This window comes from Sceloporus occidentalis, unplaced genomic scaffold (genome assembly GCF_023333645.1).
Source record: "Sceloporus occidentalis isolate IW3139 unplaced genomic scaffold, rSceOcc1.0.p SCAF_6, whole genome shotgun sequence".
Classification (NCBI taxonomy): domain Eukaryota; kingdom Metazoa; phylum Chordata; class Lepidosauria; order Squamata; family Phrynosomatidae; genus Sceloporus; species Sceloporus occidentalis.
The window spans coordinates 68,067,791-68,081,049 of record NW_028316986.1 but is presented as its reverse complement, the minus strand read 5'-3'; the positions used below and the strand labels follow the sequence as shown (position 1 = coordinate 68,081,049).

At 42.3% G+C, this 13,259-nt stretch overlaps 1 protein-coding gene across 4 annotated transcripts in view; it reads right to left on the bottom strand.

The window, feature by feature from the left end:
• Nucleotides 1–228: 228 nt before the first annotated feature.
• The window catches only part of URB2 (URB2 ribosome biogenesis homolog), a 31,506-nt gene continuing 18,475 nt past the window's right edge, over nt 229–13,259 (bottom strand). Inside the window, exons 10-11 of one of the 4 annotated variants that reach the window (XR_016281733.1) lie at nt 2,921–4,073; nt 229–564 (exon numbers count right to left, since the gene is read on the bottom strand). Coding sequence is in view for 2 of the 4 variants with exons in the window: in XM_089529944.1 (XP_089386070.1) it covers nt 3,876–4,073 (198 nt within the window). In the remaining 2 variants the exon portion in view is untranslated. Of the gene's footprint in view, nt 565–1,727; nt 4,074–13,259 lie in introns of those variants that run through there. The other 3 variants (XR_016281734.1, XM_089529944.1, XM_089529945.1) reach the window with 3 other exon arrangements.

Sequence of the window (13,259 nt, the reverse complement as noted above, 5' to 3'; positions counted from 1 at the left end):
TCAAGTGAACCACCTGCATATACATTTATTTTAAGAGACATTAAATTGTGAAAGACACTCCCTCCTCCCACTTACGAAATCAACAGGGAATGTCTATGTGCTTTCAGCTTAAAATTTGCTGTGTAATTCTATTGGGGCAATGGGAATGCTTCATGCAGAAAACACGTATAACTGGAAAATATAAAGATTAAAAATGATTTATTTTAGAACAGACATAAATGTGAGGGAAGGATCTGCATCAAGAGAAAACATGTATTTTCACTTCGGTACCCATCATTTAAAGATACCTTTGGCCAAAAAGAAAGCAAAACAACAATGGATGGCAGATGAAATACTTCTTCATGGGAGTTGTAGCATAAGAATCCCTCTGTATGATTATGACATCTGGACACGCATGTGATTAAATAAACTTCATTTCACTATAGCCGTCATACTTGAATCCGAGAAGGGACACATTTCCTCAGAGGGGCATCTTCAATTCCTCCTGTCGTCTGTGCCACTCCTCTTCCTCCTTTGCCCCTCACCCATTGGTGTTTCCTTTCCATCACTCTTTCCAAAATGCTTCTGAACATGAGTGGAAAGGAATGTTTGTTTTGCTATCACATTTAAGGGTGATAAGAATTCATCTATTCATAATTAAACTATTTTATGAAACAGACACAAGAGGGCAGTAGTTAGCAAAGGTGTTCAAACCAAGCTATGTAGTGGTGATGGAAATAATAATAATAATAATAATACTTTATTCTTATATACCGCTATTCCTTTTTCAAGATCATAGCGGTGTACACGTTGACAGTATAAAAACAGCAAAAAACAGCGTTAAAACATCAAATAGCAATCTAAAAACAGATAATAAAACATCAACTCATAGGGGGGAAAGCTTGACGGAAAAGGAAAGTTTTTAGCATCCTCTTAAATTTATCAAGGGATGAGGCTGTGCGGAGCTCGTCGGGCAGGGTATTCCATAATCTGGGGGCTGAGATTGAAAATGCCCTCTGTGTTGCACTATAATGAGCACTTGGAATAGACAAAAGATGTTTCCCACCTGACCTGAGAGTGCGGGGCGGATTGTATGGGGAGAGGCGGTCCTCCAAGTACCCTGGGCCCAAGCCATTTAGGGCTTTATAGGTAATAACCAACACGTTGTATTGCACTCGGAAGCGAATGGGCAGCCAATGGAGGTCTTTCAATACAGGTGTTATATGACTGGCCCTGGAGCATCCAGTGACCAGTCTAGCAGCCATGTTCTGCACCAATTGTAGCTTCTGAGTTTGGTACAAGGGTTGCCCCATGTAGAGCGCGTTACAGAAGTCCAAACGAGAGGTTACCAGAGCATGTACCACGGTTTCAAGGTTAGCCCGGCCCAGGTAGGGACGCAGCTGGCGTATCAGCCGAAGCTGAAAACAGGTGCTCCTGACCATTGTGAGGTGGAGCGACGAGTCCAGGAGCACCCCCAGACTGCGAACAGAGTCCTTCACAGGGAGCGTGACCCCATTCAGGACAGGTGGCACAATTTCCTTCCCCGGACCAGGAGAACCTATCACCAGTACTTCCGTTTTCTCTGGATTCAAACTGAGTCTGTTTTCCCTCATCCAGCCCATTACTGACTCCAAGCAGGCATTTAGAGGAGAGATGCCATCCTTAGTCACTGCATCAGTCGGAGACACAGAGAAGACTATTTGGGTGTCATCAGCGTACTGATAACACCGCGCCCCATATCTCTGGATGATCTCTCCCAGCGGCTTCATGTAAATGTTGAATAGCATGGGGGACAAAATCGCTCCTTGAGGGACCCCAGATGTAAGGGCCCTCTTGTCGGAGTGACAGTCCCCCAGCTCCACCATCTGGAATCTACCCGAGAGGTAAGAATGGAACCACTGCAAAGCAGTGCCCCCGATACCCAACTCCCTCAGGCGATCCAGAAAGAATATTTGAAATTTTTTTCCAGCACTGAGAAAACCCGATGAAAAGAATCCCTGACTGATAATAATCCTGGACAGACAATAATCTTCAAAGTTTTAGGATTTATTCTGTGCAAAATTCACATGTTGTTGTTTAAAAGAGGAAACAGCATTTTCTGTGTAGAAAATATTTCTACATGGAAATTTATATCTTTATGCACAGTAGTCCTGAATTGCAGTTAGACTTAGATTTTCTTGCAGTGTGGAAAAATTGCTAAAATTACTTTTGCTTCCTCTGAGAAGTCAGTGAAGAATTACACTCCTATTATATAGAAAGCTGGGTGACAGACTTGAATGTAGGATCCATGGATTCAAAAGGAACGTCACTAGGTGTATCCTGGGCCACTCACTCAGTTTTCCCTCCCCTACAGGCCTCTGCCAAGGAAAAATAGGGAAATCTAATGGGCACTGCTGTCAGAATTGTTAAACCATGTCATACATTGGTTGTTGTTGCTATTTTATGGTGGTAATGCACAGTTTATATATTTAAATACGCTTAAAATATGACATATAAGGCTGGTATATAATAAAAGCTTGATAGTTCAGTTGATGGGAGTTGTAGTGCTTCTTATGGGGAGAAATAATTGCTTGGCTGAAGAATGCACAGCTCTATATAGGAGGAACCTGGTAGGCCAGTCTTATGGAAAACTTGAAAAGACTTAAAGTAAAAGTATGCCAGAGGGGTAGTCCAACTACAAGAGGGCAATAGTATTTTGGTTTATGAGCAAATCAAGAAAAGTTACAGGACAGATCACTGCTTGTTTTATGCTTTAAAAAATTGTTAGTTCTGTCTGCAGAAGTCTTAATGTTAACTTCTCCAGTTTTTTAAATAAAGTTATTTTGTTTAATAAAGAGAATTGATTTACTTAACTGTGGGGAGTGGCGAGTGGCGAGTTCTCACAACTGCTCTAGAGCAGCATATAAATGTGACAAACAAAGATTCAGGTAAAGTTACTCACCCTGCTCCACTTTGCTTTAATCTCTCGTTGGCCTTTGCTAGGTAGTCTATATACTTCTAGAAGCCTATATACTTCCTCTTTGTGTGTGGAAAAAAGAGACACCAGTCCATTTTTCACATAAAAATCAGTTTTAGTAATTAACAATTTTGCACAGTTGCAGTACAAAAGTTTTTTCCCCCAGTATAAATATAGAAACAAAAATGTCTGACAGACTTTTAGGCCTGAAACACGTGGCCAAAAGCGTCGGTTTCGGGCCAATCTGGGGACGTGACATACAGATGGCACACATCCAGATTAGGTCAAAATCCTACCATGGCTGCCTAAGATGGCACATGGCCACTGGCCAAAGGAGTGCAAAAAAAGCGCTACTTACCGGTAGCCCATTCAGTTGCTGCAGCCCTGCACCAAACGGGGAGCAATTGGGGCTGGAGTGGCCAGGTGGATTTACAGAGATAGATATTCTGCCTGCAGAATTTTTGCTATGTCTTCATAATGCAGCATCTTGGACAATACCTTTTTCTTCTACTGTATAATATTAATGAATACTGTCTGCCACAGGAGAAGGGTTGTTATGAAGATCCTGACTCACTCTTACTCTACATGCATAAAGGAGGATTTCCATGACTCCCGAAGGCTGTCACGAGCAGGATGCAGCCAAATCCAGCCTAATAATATCAAGTGGGCTTTGTCTCTGCAGAACCTGTTCCTGCTCTTCAAGTATGAAAACATTTTACCAACATTTCCATTTCAAAAACAAATCAGGACTCTGCTTGCAATCCTGAGGAGAGCACAGGATCGTCACAGTTATCCATGCAAACACCAAGTTCCCCATGGACTTGTCTCTGAATTCAGAACCAATTCAAATACCCAAAGTAAGTACAACAGCCTTATAAACTGCAAGTGTTTATCACTCTGACAGAGAATCCACCATGATGCCCCAAAGCAACAGGGATATTCATGCCGTGTACTTTTCATCCCCTTGCTTTAGAATTTTGTGATAATGGTTGTAATCACGATACAACTCCTTGAAAACTTCTCTAACTCCCACAGGTAGAGATGCATTTAAAAACTTGATGTCACGTTCAAGGCAAAGATCAAGGATGTGGTAAATTCCCTCGGTGAGATGTTTCTTTACAGCTGGATGCAGAGTCACCTGGAAAGAATACAAATACATATTAAATCTTATTTCCAAGTTATTAAAAAGTGCTGAGCATAGATATTGGCTTATTATCCCACATGCAATAAGATGAGAGACTGTCACTCACACTATAAAACCAACACCCCTAATTTTGTTAAGATTAAAGGAAAAAAGGTCAGCTATCTCAATACTAAAGTGAAATACAATTTTATTGGAGTGTGTTTTATTGCCATTTAGTTTTAGCTATCTTCACTGTAAAATGATATGAGAACTCTAAGGCAGCCTAGAAATAAATTTTTAAAACCCCCAGTAAATATTATTTTAAGTGTGCAATGCCCATTTAGAAGTTTGTCAGACTCAGGTCTGCATATACAACCATGCATGAGTGGTTTTTAAATTCTTCATTGAATAATCCAAATTCAAAACCCACTGAAAGAAACTTTGGCGTGTTACAGACGCAGCAACCGGCGGCGGTGGCAGACTGCCCGTTTTGGGCGGTCTGTAACTTGTCTTTGTTAAATCAAAAAACCTTAGCTCTGTCAGCACAGAGACAACGCAAGTATGCACACCTGAGATAGCAGCCCAGTTCAAATGGAACCCATACACAAGTCACTATCCTAGAGGCTCTTTCCCTCTCCACTCTGTCATCTGCAATATAGACCCCTCTCAAAGAGATGTTGTGTGGATTAATGAGAGCACTGAATATTCAAAATAAACATACCCTTTATAAATGCTTGGTATTATTATTACTGGTCAATGGCTAAATACTCTAAAGACACCAGATTCCTTCTGATCTTAGAAGCTAAGCACAGTCAGCACTGGGAAGTACTTGGATGAGAGCCTGTCAATGAATACTGGGTGTTGTAGGTTAAATTTCAGAGGAAGGAACTGGCAAAACCGCTCTGAGTACTCCTTGCCTAAGAAAATCTCATTAAATTCAAGAGGTTGACATAAGTCAACAAGTAACTTAAAAGTACATGCATGCACACACTTATTATTACTATTACCATTACATTTGGGGTAAGCAACATAAGATCTGTTAATGTTTAGAGTGTATGAAAATGTTCAGATGTAACATTTTGGTTATTCACTTTGCAGAAGCCTGGAATTGGCTGCAGCTGGGATTCAAACCAGCAGGTGATGTCCAAGGTCACAGTGTGTGCCAGAGAGCACGGAGCAAGATGTAAATATACTGTGTTATCTTTCCAAGGGGGAAGATGTTCCTAGATGCACAGGAAATTGTACAGGAAGGGGTTGAGCTGGATTGCCACATGGCAAATGTATATATAAGCTCAGATGCCCATTTGTACAGTGTTGGGTTTTGTAGTTGGTGGATAGTGTTGATTGTTCTCGCGTGTGTCTTTGGCAACAAGAATAAACGAAGTGCCTCTACGGAGATAAACCAGGTATCGGTTTGCCTTTCTTCTAGCAGCTGTTTTCCTAGCATGCTCTGGCAGCTAACAGTTGTTTATCTTCAACACAAGGCTTCCAAGTTTACTCTGTGCACTCACGTTTGCATCAATAAGATCTATGTTGACATTAAGATCAATGTCATCAAAATTAAGAAGAGGATCCTCTTTAATGAACAAGACAGAAGATGCACATGAAACAAAAAGTCCTACACTTCCTCCTGACAGCAGGCACACTCCCATAGAGGGATTCTCCTCAGGGACTCTCCTACCAGGAGGAGGAGGCAAGAAATCAACTAAGAAAGGTTGTGAGTGGCAGAGACTACCAATGCAGATCTGGCTGAAGACAATTACAGTGATCCACAAATACATTACTGTGGGTGAAAGGGCTCAGATGGAGTGTGACATCTCAGTTGCGTCACTAGGGGGGTGGAATGGAGGGGGTTGACACCATTGTTCCTCAAACACCTACCTTTTGGCAGAAACAGGCTGTGGCATTCATCTGCTTCCCTTTAAAATGCTTTAAGAGATTGTGGGAGTAAGGCGAAACTCAGTGGGAGGAGAAAGGGGAGGCTCCAGAAGTTTCAGATTTCAAATTTCAAAATTGAATTGTTTTTAAAAATATTCTTTTTAAAAAATTTCTTTAAAAACATCACATTTTAACCAAATCTTCACTATGTATATGTTAATACATTTAGGTTGTGTATATGATATTGTAATTTGAAGGTATCATTTTAATTTTGCTTGTTCTTTATGTCACAACTATTAGCATTCCACTTAGTGGTATATGGGAATTACAATTTACAAGTAATATTAGTGCAAAAAAGCATTACTAAGGATTCTGTATAGTGTGAAATGGGGGGGGGGGGGGTGACACCATGAGTTACCGCACTGGTTAACACCAATCCTAGTGACACCACTGTGGTCGCTTAACCTCCAGAGAATCAGTTGCTTGGCAGAAAGAACAAGAATGAGAAATGCCAGTTGTGATGACTGACAATGACTTCAGCAAATTTTGCTTCAGCATTAAGAGATACATTTACTAAGCTGGTTTTGGTCACAATGAAAGACTTGCTCTCCATGATATGTTTGTCACCCCTAGATCAGAGTAGGGGCCTGAAGAGCTTCTAAATGGGCTTTGATCAGGGCATACCCAGTAAGGGCATTTCTCATACCAACATTCACTGATCCTTCCTTCTCACCAGACTCTTGTGCTCCCAAAGGCCTAATCAATCGGATGAAGAGGCAATTGTCTCTCCACACCCCCTGCTGGTGGGAACCTCTGCTCCACCTTGACCCTGTCTCTAAACAGCACTGGTGCTAGATATCTGAGTCAATATTTTGACATGTTTGAGATTATTTTTTATACATTAACACCACTACATTTATATTCTATAGAAAGCCTGCACACATTTTGATGTATCTTAATCTACAATTTGTATTTTTATGTTTGTTTCTCTGCTTTTTGTGGAATGTAATAAACCTGACATGACACAGACACCTAGTTAGAATACAAGCGGTTGCATTTTGCTGAACTCACTTTGCTTTAAGAACATTAATTCCAACACCAAGGCTCCAATCTTATACTCATTTAAACGGAATTAAATCCCAATTAACTCAATTATGTTTACTTTTGAAAGACTATGCAAAGCATCACATTGTGAAAGTGCTACTCATATGCATCCTCTCCTTTTATCTCCACAGCCAAGATATAAATTGATTCTATATTATCCTCTTAAATCAAGAGACATAAATCCACCAATCAACAAAGCTGAAGGCAGAGCTGAGAACAACCCTTCCTCAATCAAGAACTAGTTGGTTCTTCCAGTCTTTCCTGTAACTGACACAAATTCTGCAGTAAAAGGTCAGTCCTGGCAGTATCTTTCTGCTGAGACTGGAATCTAAAGGACATCATGTTATTTTTGCCACAGAAATATTCTCCTTCCTTCTCTTTCCAAATTAGTCTCATACTGCCAAATTGAGTTCCTAGAGTCACTGACAGAAATTAAACTAGAAGCTGTCATTAAAATCCAGGCTTTCCTCTTGCTACCTCAGGCAAGTATTAAATTCATTTCTAATGAGGCAAACTTGTAATCATTATGACAGTGTTGGTGGAGAAAGAACTGCTTTCGAAGAATATTTTTAGCATGTACCATTCTGGGTCATCATAAAATGGCTATTATTGAATGGTCCATCTTTATAGGAGTCCTATGTTAATGAGTTTCCAGCAACTATGTTTATGAATTATTTCCTCTTGCAAAAACTTTCCTTCATCAGAACTTGGAGTCAGCTGCCATTCTGATACTAAATATTTGAAGACAGAGCCAAAGGGAAACAGAGAAGAGGAACCAGCAACTTCACTAAAAACAGTGATAACACTAGGACAGGCTTTAAAATGAATGTGACACACAGCCTTCCTCTCAGATAACTCTTGACTCCTTAACCCAGGGCTCTCCAGAAGTTTTGGACTAAAATTTCTCCAATCTCTTACCATTGTTCATGCTGGATATGACTAATCAGAGTTGTATACCAAATCCCATGGAGGCCCCAAAGTTTCCCCATCTCACCCAGGTTCATGTAGAACAGGGATGGAGGGTGCAGTCCTCCAGATGTTGCTGGACTACAATTTGCATCAGGTTGAGCTAGCATCGTCAGTAGTGAGGAATGATGAGTTATTATCCAATAACATCTGGAGGGCCACATTTTGCCCACCATGGTAGAGAGAGAATCATAAAGTTACAAGGGGTCCCAAGGGCCACCTAGTCCAACTGTCTTCTCACTACAGAACCTCAAAACAGAGCATCCCCAGCAGGTAGCTGTCCAGCCTCTTTTTGAAGATGTCCAGAGAAGGAGACTCCACCATCTCTAGGCAGTTGGTTCCACTGCAAAACAGCTCTTACTGTCAAGGTGTTCCTTCTAATGTTCAACTGAAATCTGCCCTCTGGGAACTTAAAACCATTACACCTGGTCCTACCAGGTAAGAAAAAACAAACCTGCATCCTCCTCTTTGGGACAATTCTAGAGGTATTTAAAGAGTGCAATCATGTCACCCTTCAGACTTCTCTTCACCAGGCTGATGAAAGAGTTCTATATGTTAGGTTCTTCTGCATTTCTCTTTTTCTCCTAAGTGACAGAAACATGGTTTTATCACTTCACAAGAGCTTCTAGGCATTGAATCAGAAATAATATGACACAATCACAGCCTGAAAATTCCTAGACCATTTGCATATTCATCTGAAATGTTTACCATGTTAGCTGACTCCTGTTACCAAACTTAGAAAGCTCCTTCCACCTTTTCATCCACAATTCTGAGGTAAAATGGGGACAAAGCAGAGCTTGGAATAACATGTTACAAATAATGAGCTACTTTTAATTAATTCCTGCTACAGAGAGGAGGAGGAGAGAGGCAGCTGGGCAGCCATTGAAATCTACAGCAGAGGCAGAGTTGATTGAGCTCACTGCCACAAATTGTTGAAACATCAGGAGCTTTAACGTTGGTGTTTTCTGGAGGAGTCTTTTTTTCAGGAGGAAGCCCAGAGTCCTGTTCCAGTAATTTCCTAAGACTTTTCAGTATGGACACTGACGGAACCACGGCAGTCACCTGCAACACTTGTGGGATGTTTGTCTTCTAGCCTACAGAAGTGGAGAACTTCACATGCCCCAACTGCAAGTTGGTAGCCCTCTTGGAGAAAGTGCAGCAGTTGGAGTCCAGAGTAGCTACACTTCAACATATTAGGGAGCAGGAGGATTTCCTGGACACAACAGAACTAAAAATCCTGGACGAATACCACGCAGAGGAAGATGCTGGAGCCGAGGAGGTCACTTCACATACACAGGAGGCAGACAGCTGGAGGAATGTCACACAGAGAAGTAGGCCAAGAAGGGATTGTTCGGGGAGCTTGCAGCTAGAGAATCGATTCGAAGCTCTTTCCCTTATCAAGGAGGATGAAGAAGAGCAGCATGGACAGATTTCAGGGACAGAGCAGGGGAACCTGAGAGTCCTACCCGAGGGAACAGTCGCTGCTAAGCCTCGGAGGAGGCGTGTGGTCGTAGTGGGGGACTCCTTGCTGAGGGGTACAGAAGCAGTGATTTGTAGGCCTGACAAGATGTCTCAAGAGGTGTGTCGTCTTTCAGGGGCAAAGATCCGTGATGTGACAGAGAGGCTGACAAGACTGGTCAAGCCTACTGACCAATACCCCTTCCTTTTGGTCCACGTGGGACCCAATGATACTGCAAGACATAGCCTGCAGAACATCAAAAGGGATTACGAGGCGCTTGGTAGGAAGCTGAAAGGAATGGATGTACAGGTTGTCATCTCGTCTCTTCTGCCAGTTGAAGGGCACGGTCCAGGAAGGGAGAGGAGAATAGCAGATGTGAACAACTGGCTTCGCAGATGGTGCCGCCGAGAATGATTTGGATTCTTTGATCATGGGCTGCGGTTCTATGAGGAGGGACTTCTGGCAAGGGATGGGTTGCATCTCACGCCAGTTGGAAGAAATGTTTTTGCCAACAGTCTCAAGAACTTGATCAGGAAGGCTTTAAACTGAGTTCCGTGGGGAAGGGAGACAATATTAAGGAAGGCAAAAGGGCTGGAGAAAATAGTCAAGCAGACAGAGAGGAAACAAGAAAAAAAGTGCAAGGACCCAACAGTGGGAGGCAAAAAAACTTGCACAAGCGGCAAGTAAATGGGACCCATGGTCTGCGATATCTCTACACTAATGCACAGAGCATGGGAAATAAGCAAGATGATAATAATAATAATAATAATAATAAATCATTTATTTGTAGCCCACTTTTCCTGGGTAGATCAAAGATGAACTTGAACTCCTAGTACAACAAAGCAAATATGATATAATAGGCCTCACTGAAACCTAGTGGGATGAGTCTCATGATTGGAATGTGGAAATAGAGGGGTATAACCTTTTTAAGAGAAACAGGCCAAACAGGAAAGGAGGAGGAATAGCACTATATGTCAGAGATATTTATACCAGTGAAGAGATCCAGGACATCAATCATGGAAGCCAGGTGGAGAGCATCTGGATAAAAATTAAAGGGGAGGGAAACAACAAAGATGTTACAGTGGGAGTCTACTACAGACCCCCAAGTCAGACTGAAGAACTGGATGATATCTTTCTAGAACAGATGACCACACAGTCAGAAAAGAGAGATGTAGTAGTGATGGGCGACTTCAACTATCCTGATATTTGCTGGAAGTCAAACTCAGCAAAATCCTCAAGGTCTAGCAAATTCCTCGCTTGCCTGGAAGACAATTTCATGGTCCAAAAGGTGGAAGAGGCAACAAGGGGGTCGGCTATTTTGGATCTGATCCTAACCAACAAGGATGACTTGGTTAATGGGGTACAAGTGGTGGGATCATTAAGTGGAAGTGACCATGTTCTTGTCCGGGAATGCTGCCAGCAAACACTGACAAGTGCTGATAACAGTGCCTTCAGCCCAGCAAGTGAAAGTAAAGCAGACCTTGCAAGGATTCAGTCTGAGAGCAGTCCGAGAAAACAAGCCGAGGTCAGGATTCCAGAAGTCCAAACGTTCCGAGAGTCAAGCCGAAGTCAGGGTACCGGAAACCAGCGTGGTCAAACAGTCCGAGGTCAAAACAGCCAGGAGATAACGAAGGTCCAGTCCGAGGTCAAGGTAACAAGGAATCAAGATGCTAGAAGCTAGTGCCGGCAGCAATCACTCCAAGGGATCATGCAATAAACTCTAGCAACCAGCAACAGTCTCTCTCCCACTTAAGTAAGGGAAACTCTCCCTCGTGCCACCTGAGGCTGGTTGGCTAATTGCCTCTCTGCAATCCTCTTTGATCTGCGCCTGCAAGCACTCTCGGCCCTTCTCTCTTTGTAAGAAGGCACCTGCAGGCAAGCTTTGTCTCCAGAGTCACCACTAGGCTGTGGTACCATAGGAAGTCTCTCTTCAGCACTAGGACCTGGTTGGACCTCCTCCTCTGGGGCTGGAAGAGCACAGCTGGGACCTGGCAGTGCAGGATTAGCACCTGGCATTGCCTCAATCAGCCCTTGCTCTGGAGGAGGCTCATCCTCCTCCTCATCCTCCGAGAGCTGATCTTGGCTGGCCATAACAGTTCTCCTGGAGTTTGTTATACAATGGAAAGGAGAAGCCAGGCATAGTCAAACACGCATTCTAGACTTTAGGAGAGCAGATTTCAGTAAAGTTAGAGAAGTATTGAGGGTGATCCCATGGTCAGAAATACTAAAAGGGAAGGGAGTTCAGGACGGATGGGAGTTTCTCAAAAGAGAGATACTGAAGGCACAATTTCAAACAGTTCCAGTGAGAAAGAAAAATCGGAGGTGTCTCAAGAAACCAGGATGGATGACTAAGGAACTTTCAACTGAGCTAAGTTTGAAATGGAACATGTATAAGAAATGGAAAAAGGGGGAAATCACAAAAAAGGAATTCAAAGAAATAGCAGGCATTTGCAGGGGTAAAGTCAGAAAAGCTAAAGCGAAGAATGAACTCAGGCTTGCTAGAGAGGTTAAAAAGAATAAAAAGGGATTTTTTTGATATGTCCGCAGCAAAAGGAAGAAGAAGGAAATGGTAGGGCCACTGCATGGAGAAGATGGCAAAATGTTAACAGGGGACAAAGAAAAGGCAGAATTACTCAACACCTTCTTTGCCTCAGTCTTCTCAGAAAAGGCAAAGGGTGCTCAACCTGAGGATAATGGAGCAGAGGACAGAATAGGGGAATTTCAGCACAGAATAAGTAAAGAGATAGTAGAGGAATACCTTGTTAATCTAAATGAATTTAAGTCTCCAGGACCAGATGAACTACATCCAAGGGTACTAAAAGAACTGACAAATGTAATATCGGAGCCATTGGCAATCATATTTGAAAACTCCTGGAAAACAGGAGAGATCCCAGCTGACTGGAGGAGGGCAAACGTTGTCCCCATCTTCAAAAAGGGGAAAAAAGAGGATCCCAATAATTATCGTCCAGTTAGTCTGACATCAATACTAGGAAAGATTCTGGAGCAGATCATTAAACAGAGAGTCTGTGAACATCTAGAAGGCAATGCCATTATCACAAAAAGTCAACATGGGTTTCAGAGAAACAAGTCATGCCAGACAAATCTGATCTCTTTCTTCGATAAAATTACCAGCTTGGTAGATGAAGGGAATGCTGTGGATATAGTATATCTTGATTTCAGTAAGGCCTTTGACAAAGTTTCCCATGACATTCTTGCAAACAAGCTTGTAAAATGTGGGCTAGACAAAGTAACTGTTAAATGGATTTGTAATTGGTTGACCGGCTGAACCCAAAGGGTGCTCAACAATGGCTCTTTTTCAGCCTGGAGAGAAGTGACCAGTGGGGTCCCACAGCGCTCTGTCCTGGGCCCAGTGTTATTCAACATCTTTATCAATGACCTGGATGACAGAATTGGGAGCATACTTATCAAATGTGCAGATGACACCAAATTAGGAGGAATAGCTAATACTCCAGAGGACAGGATCAACATTCAAAATGATCTGAATAGACTAGAAAGCTGGGCCAAAGCTAACAAAATGAAATTCAACACAGAGAAATGTAAGGTACTGCACTTAGGGCAGAAAAAATGAAATACACAGATATAGGATGAGGGACACCTGGCTGAATGAAACTACATGTGAAAGGGATCTTGGAGTCCAAGTAGACCACAAGTTGAACATGAGTGAACAGTGCGATGCGGTAGCTAAAAAGGCCAATGCAATTTTAGGCTGCATCAATAAAAGTATAGTATCTAGATCAAGAGAAGTAATAGTCCCACTGTATTCTGCTTTGGTC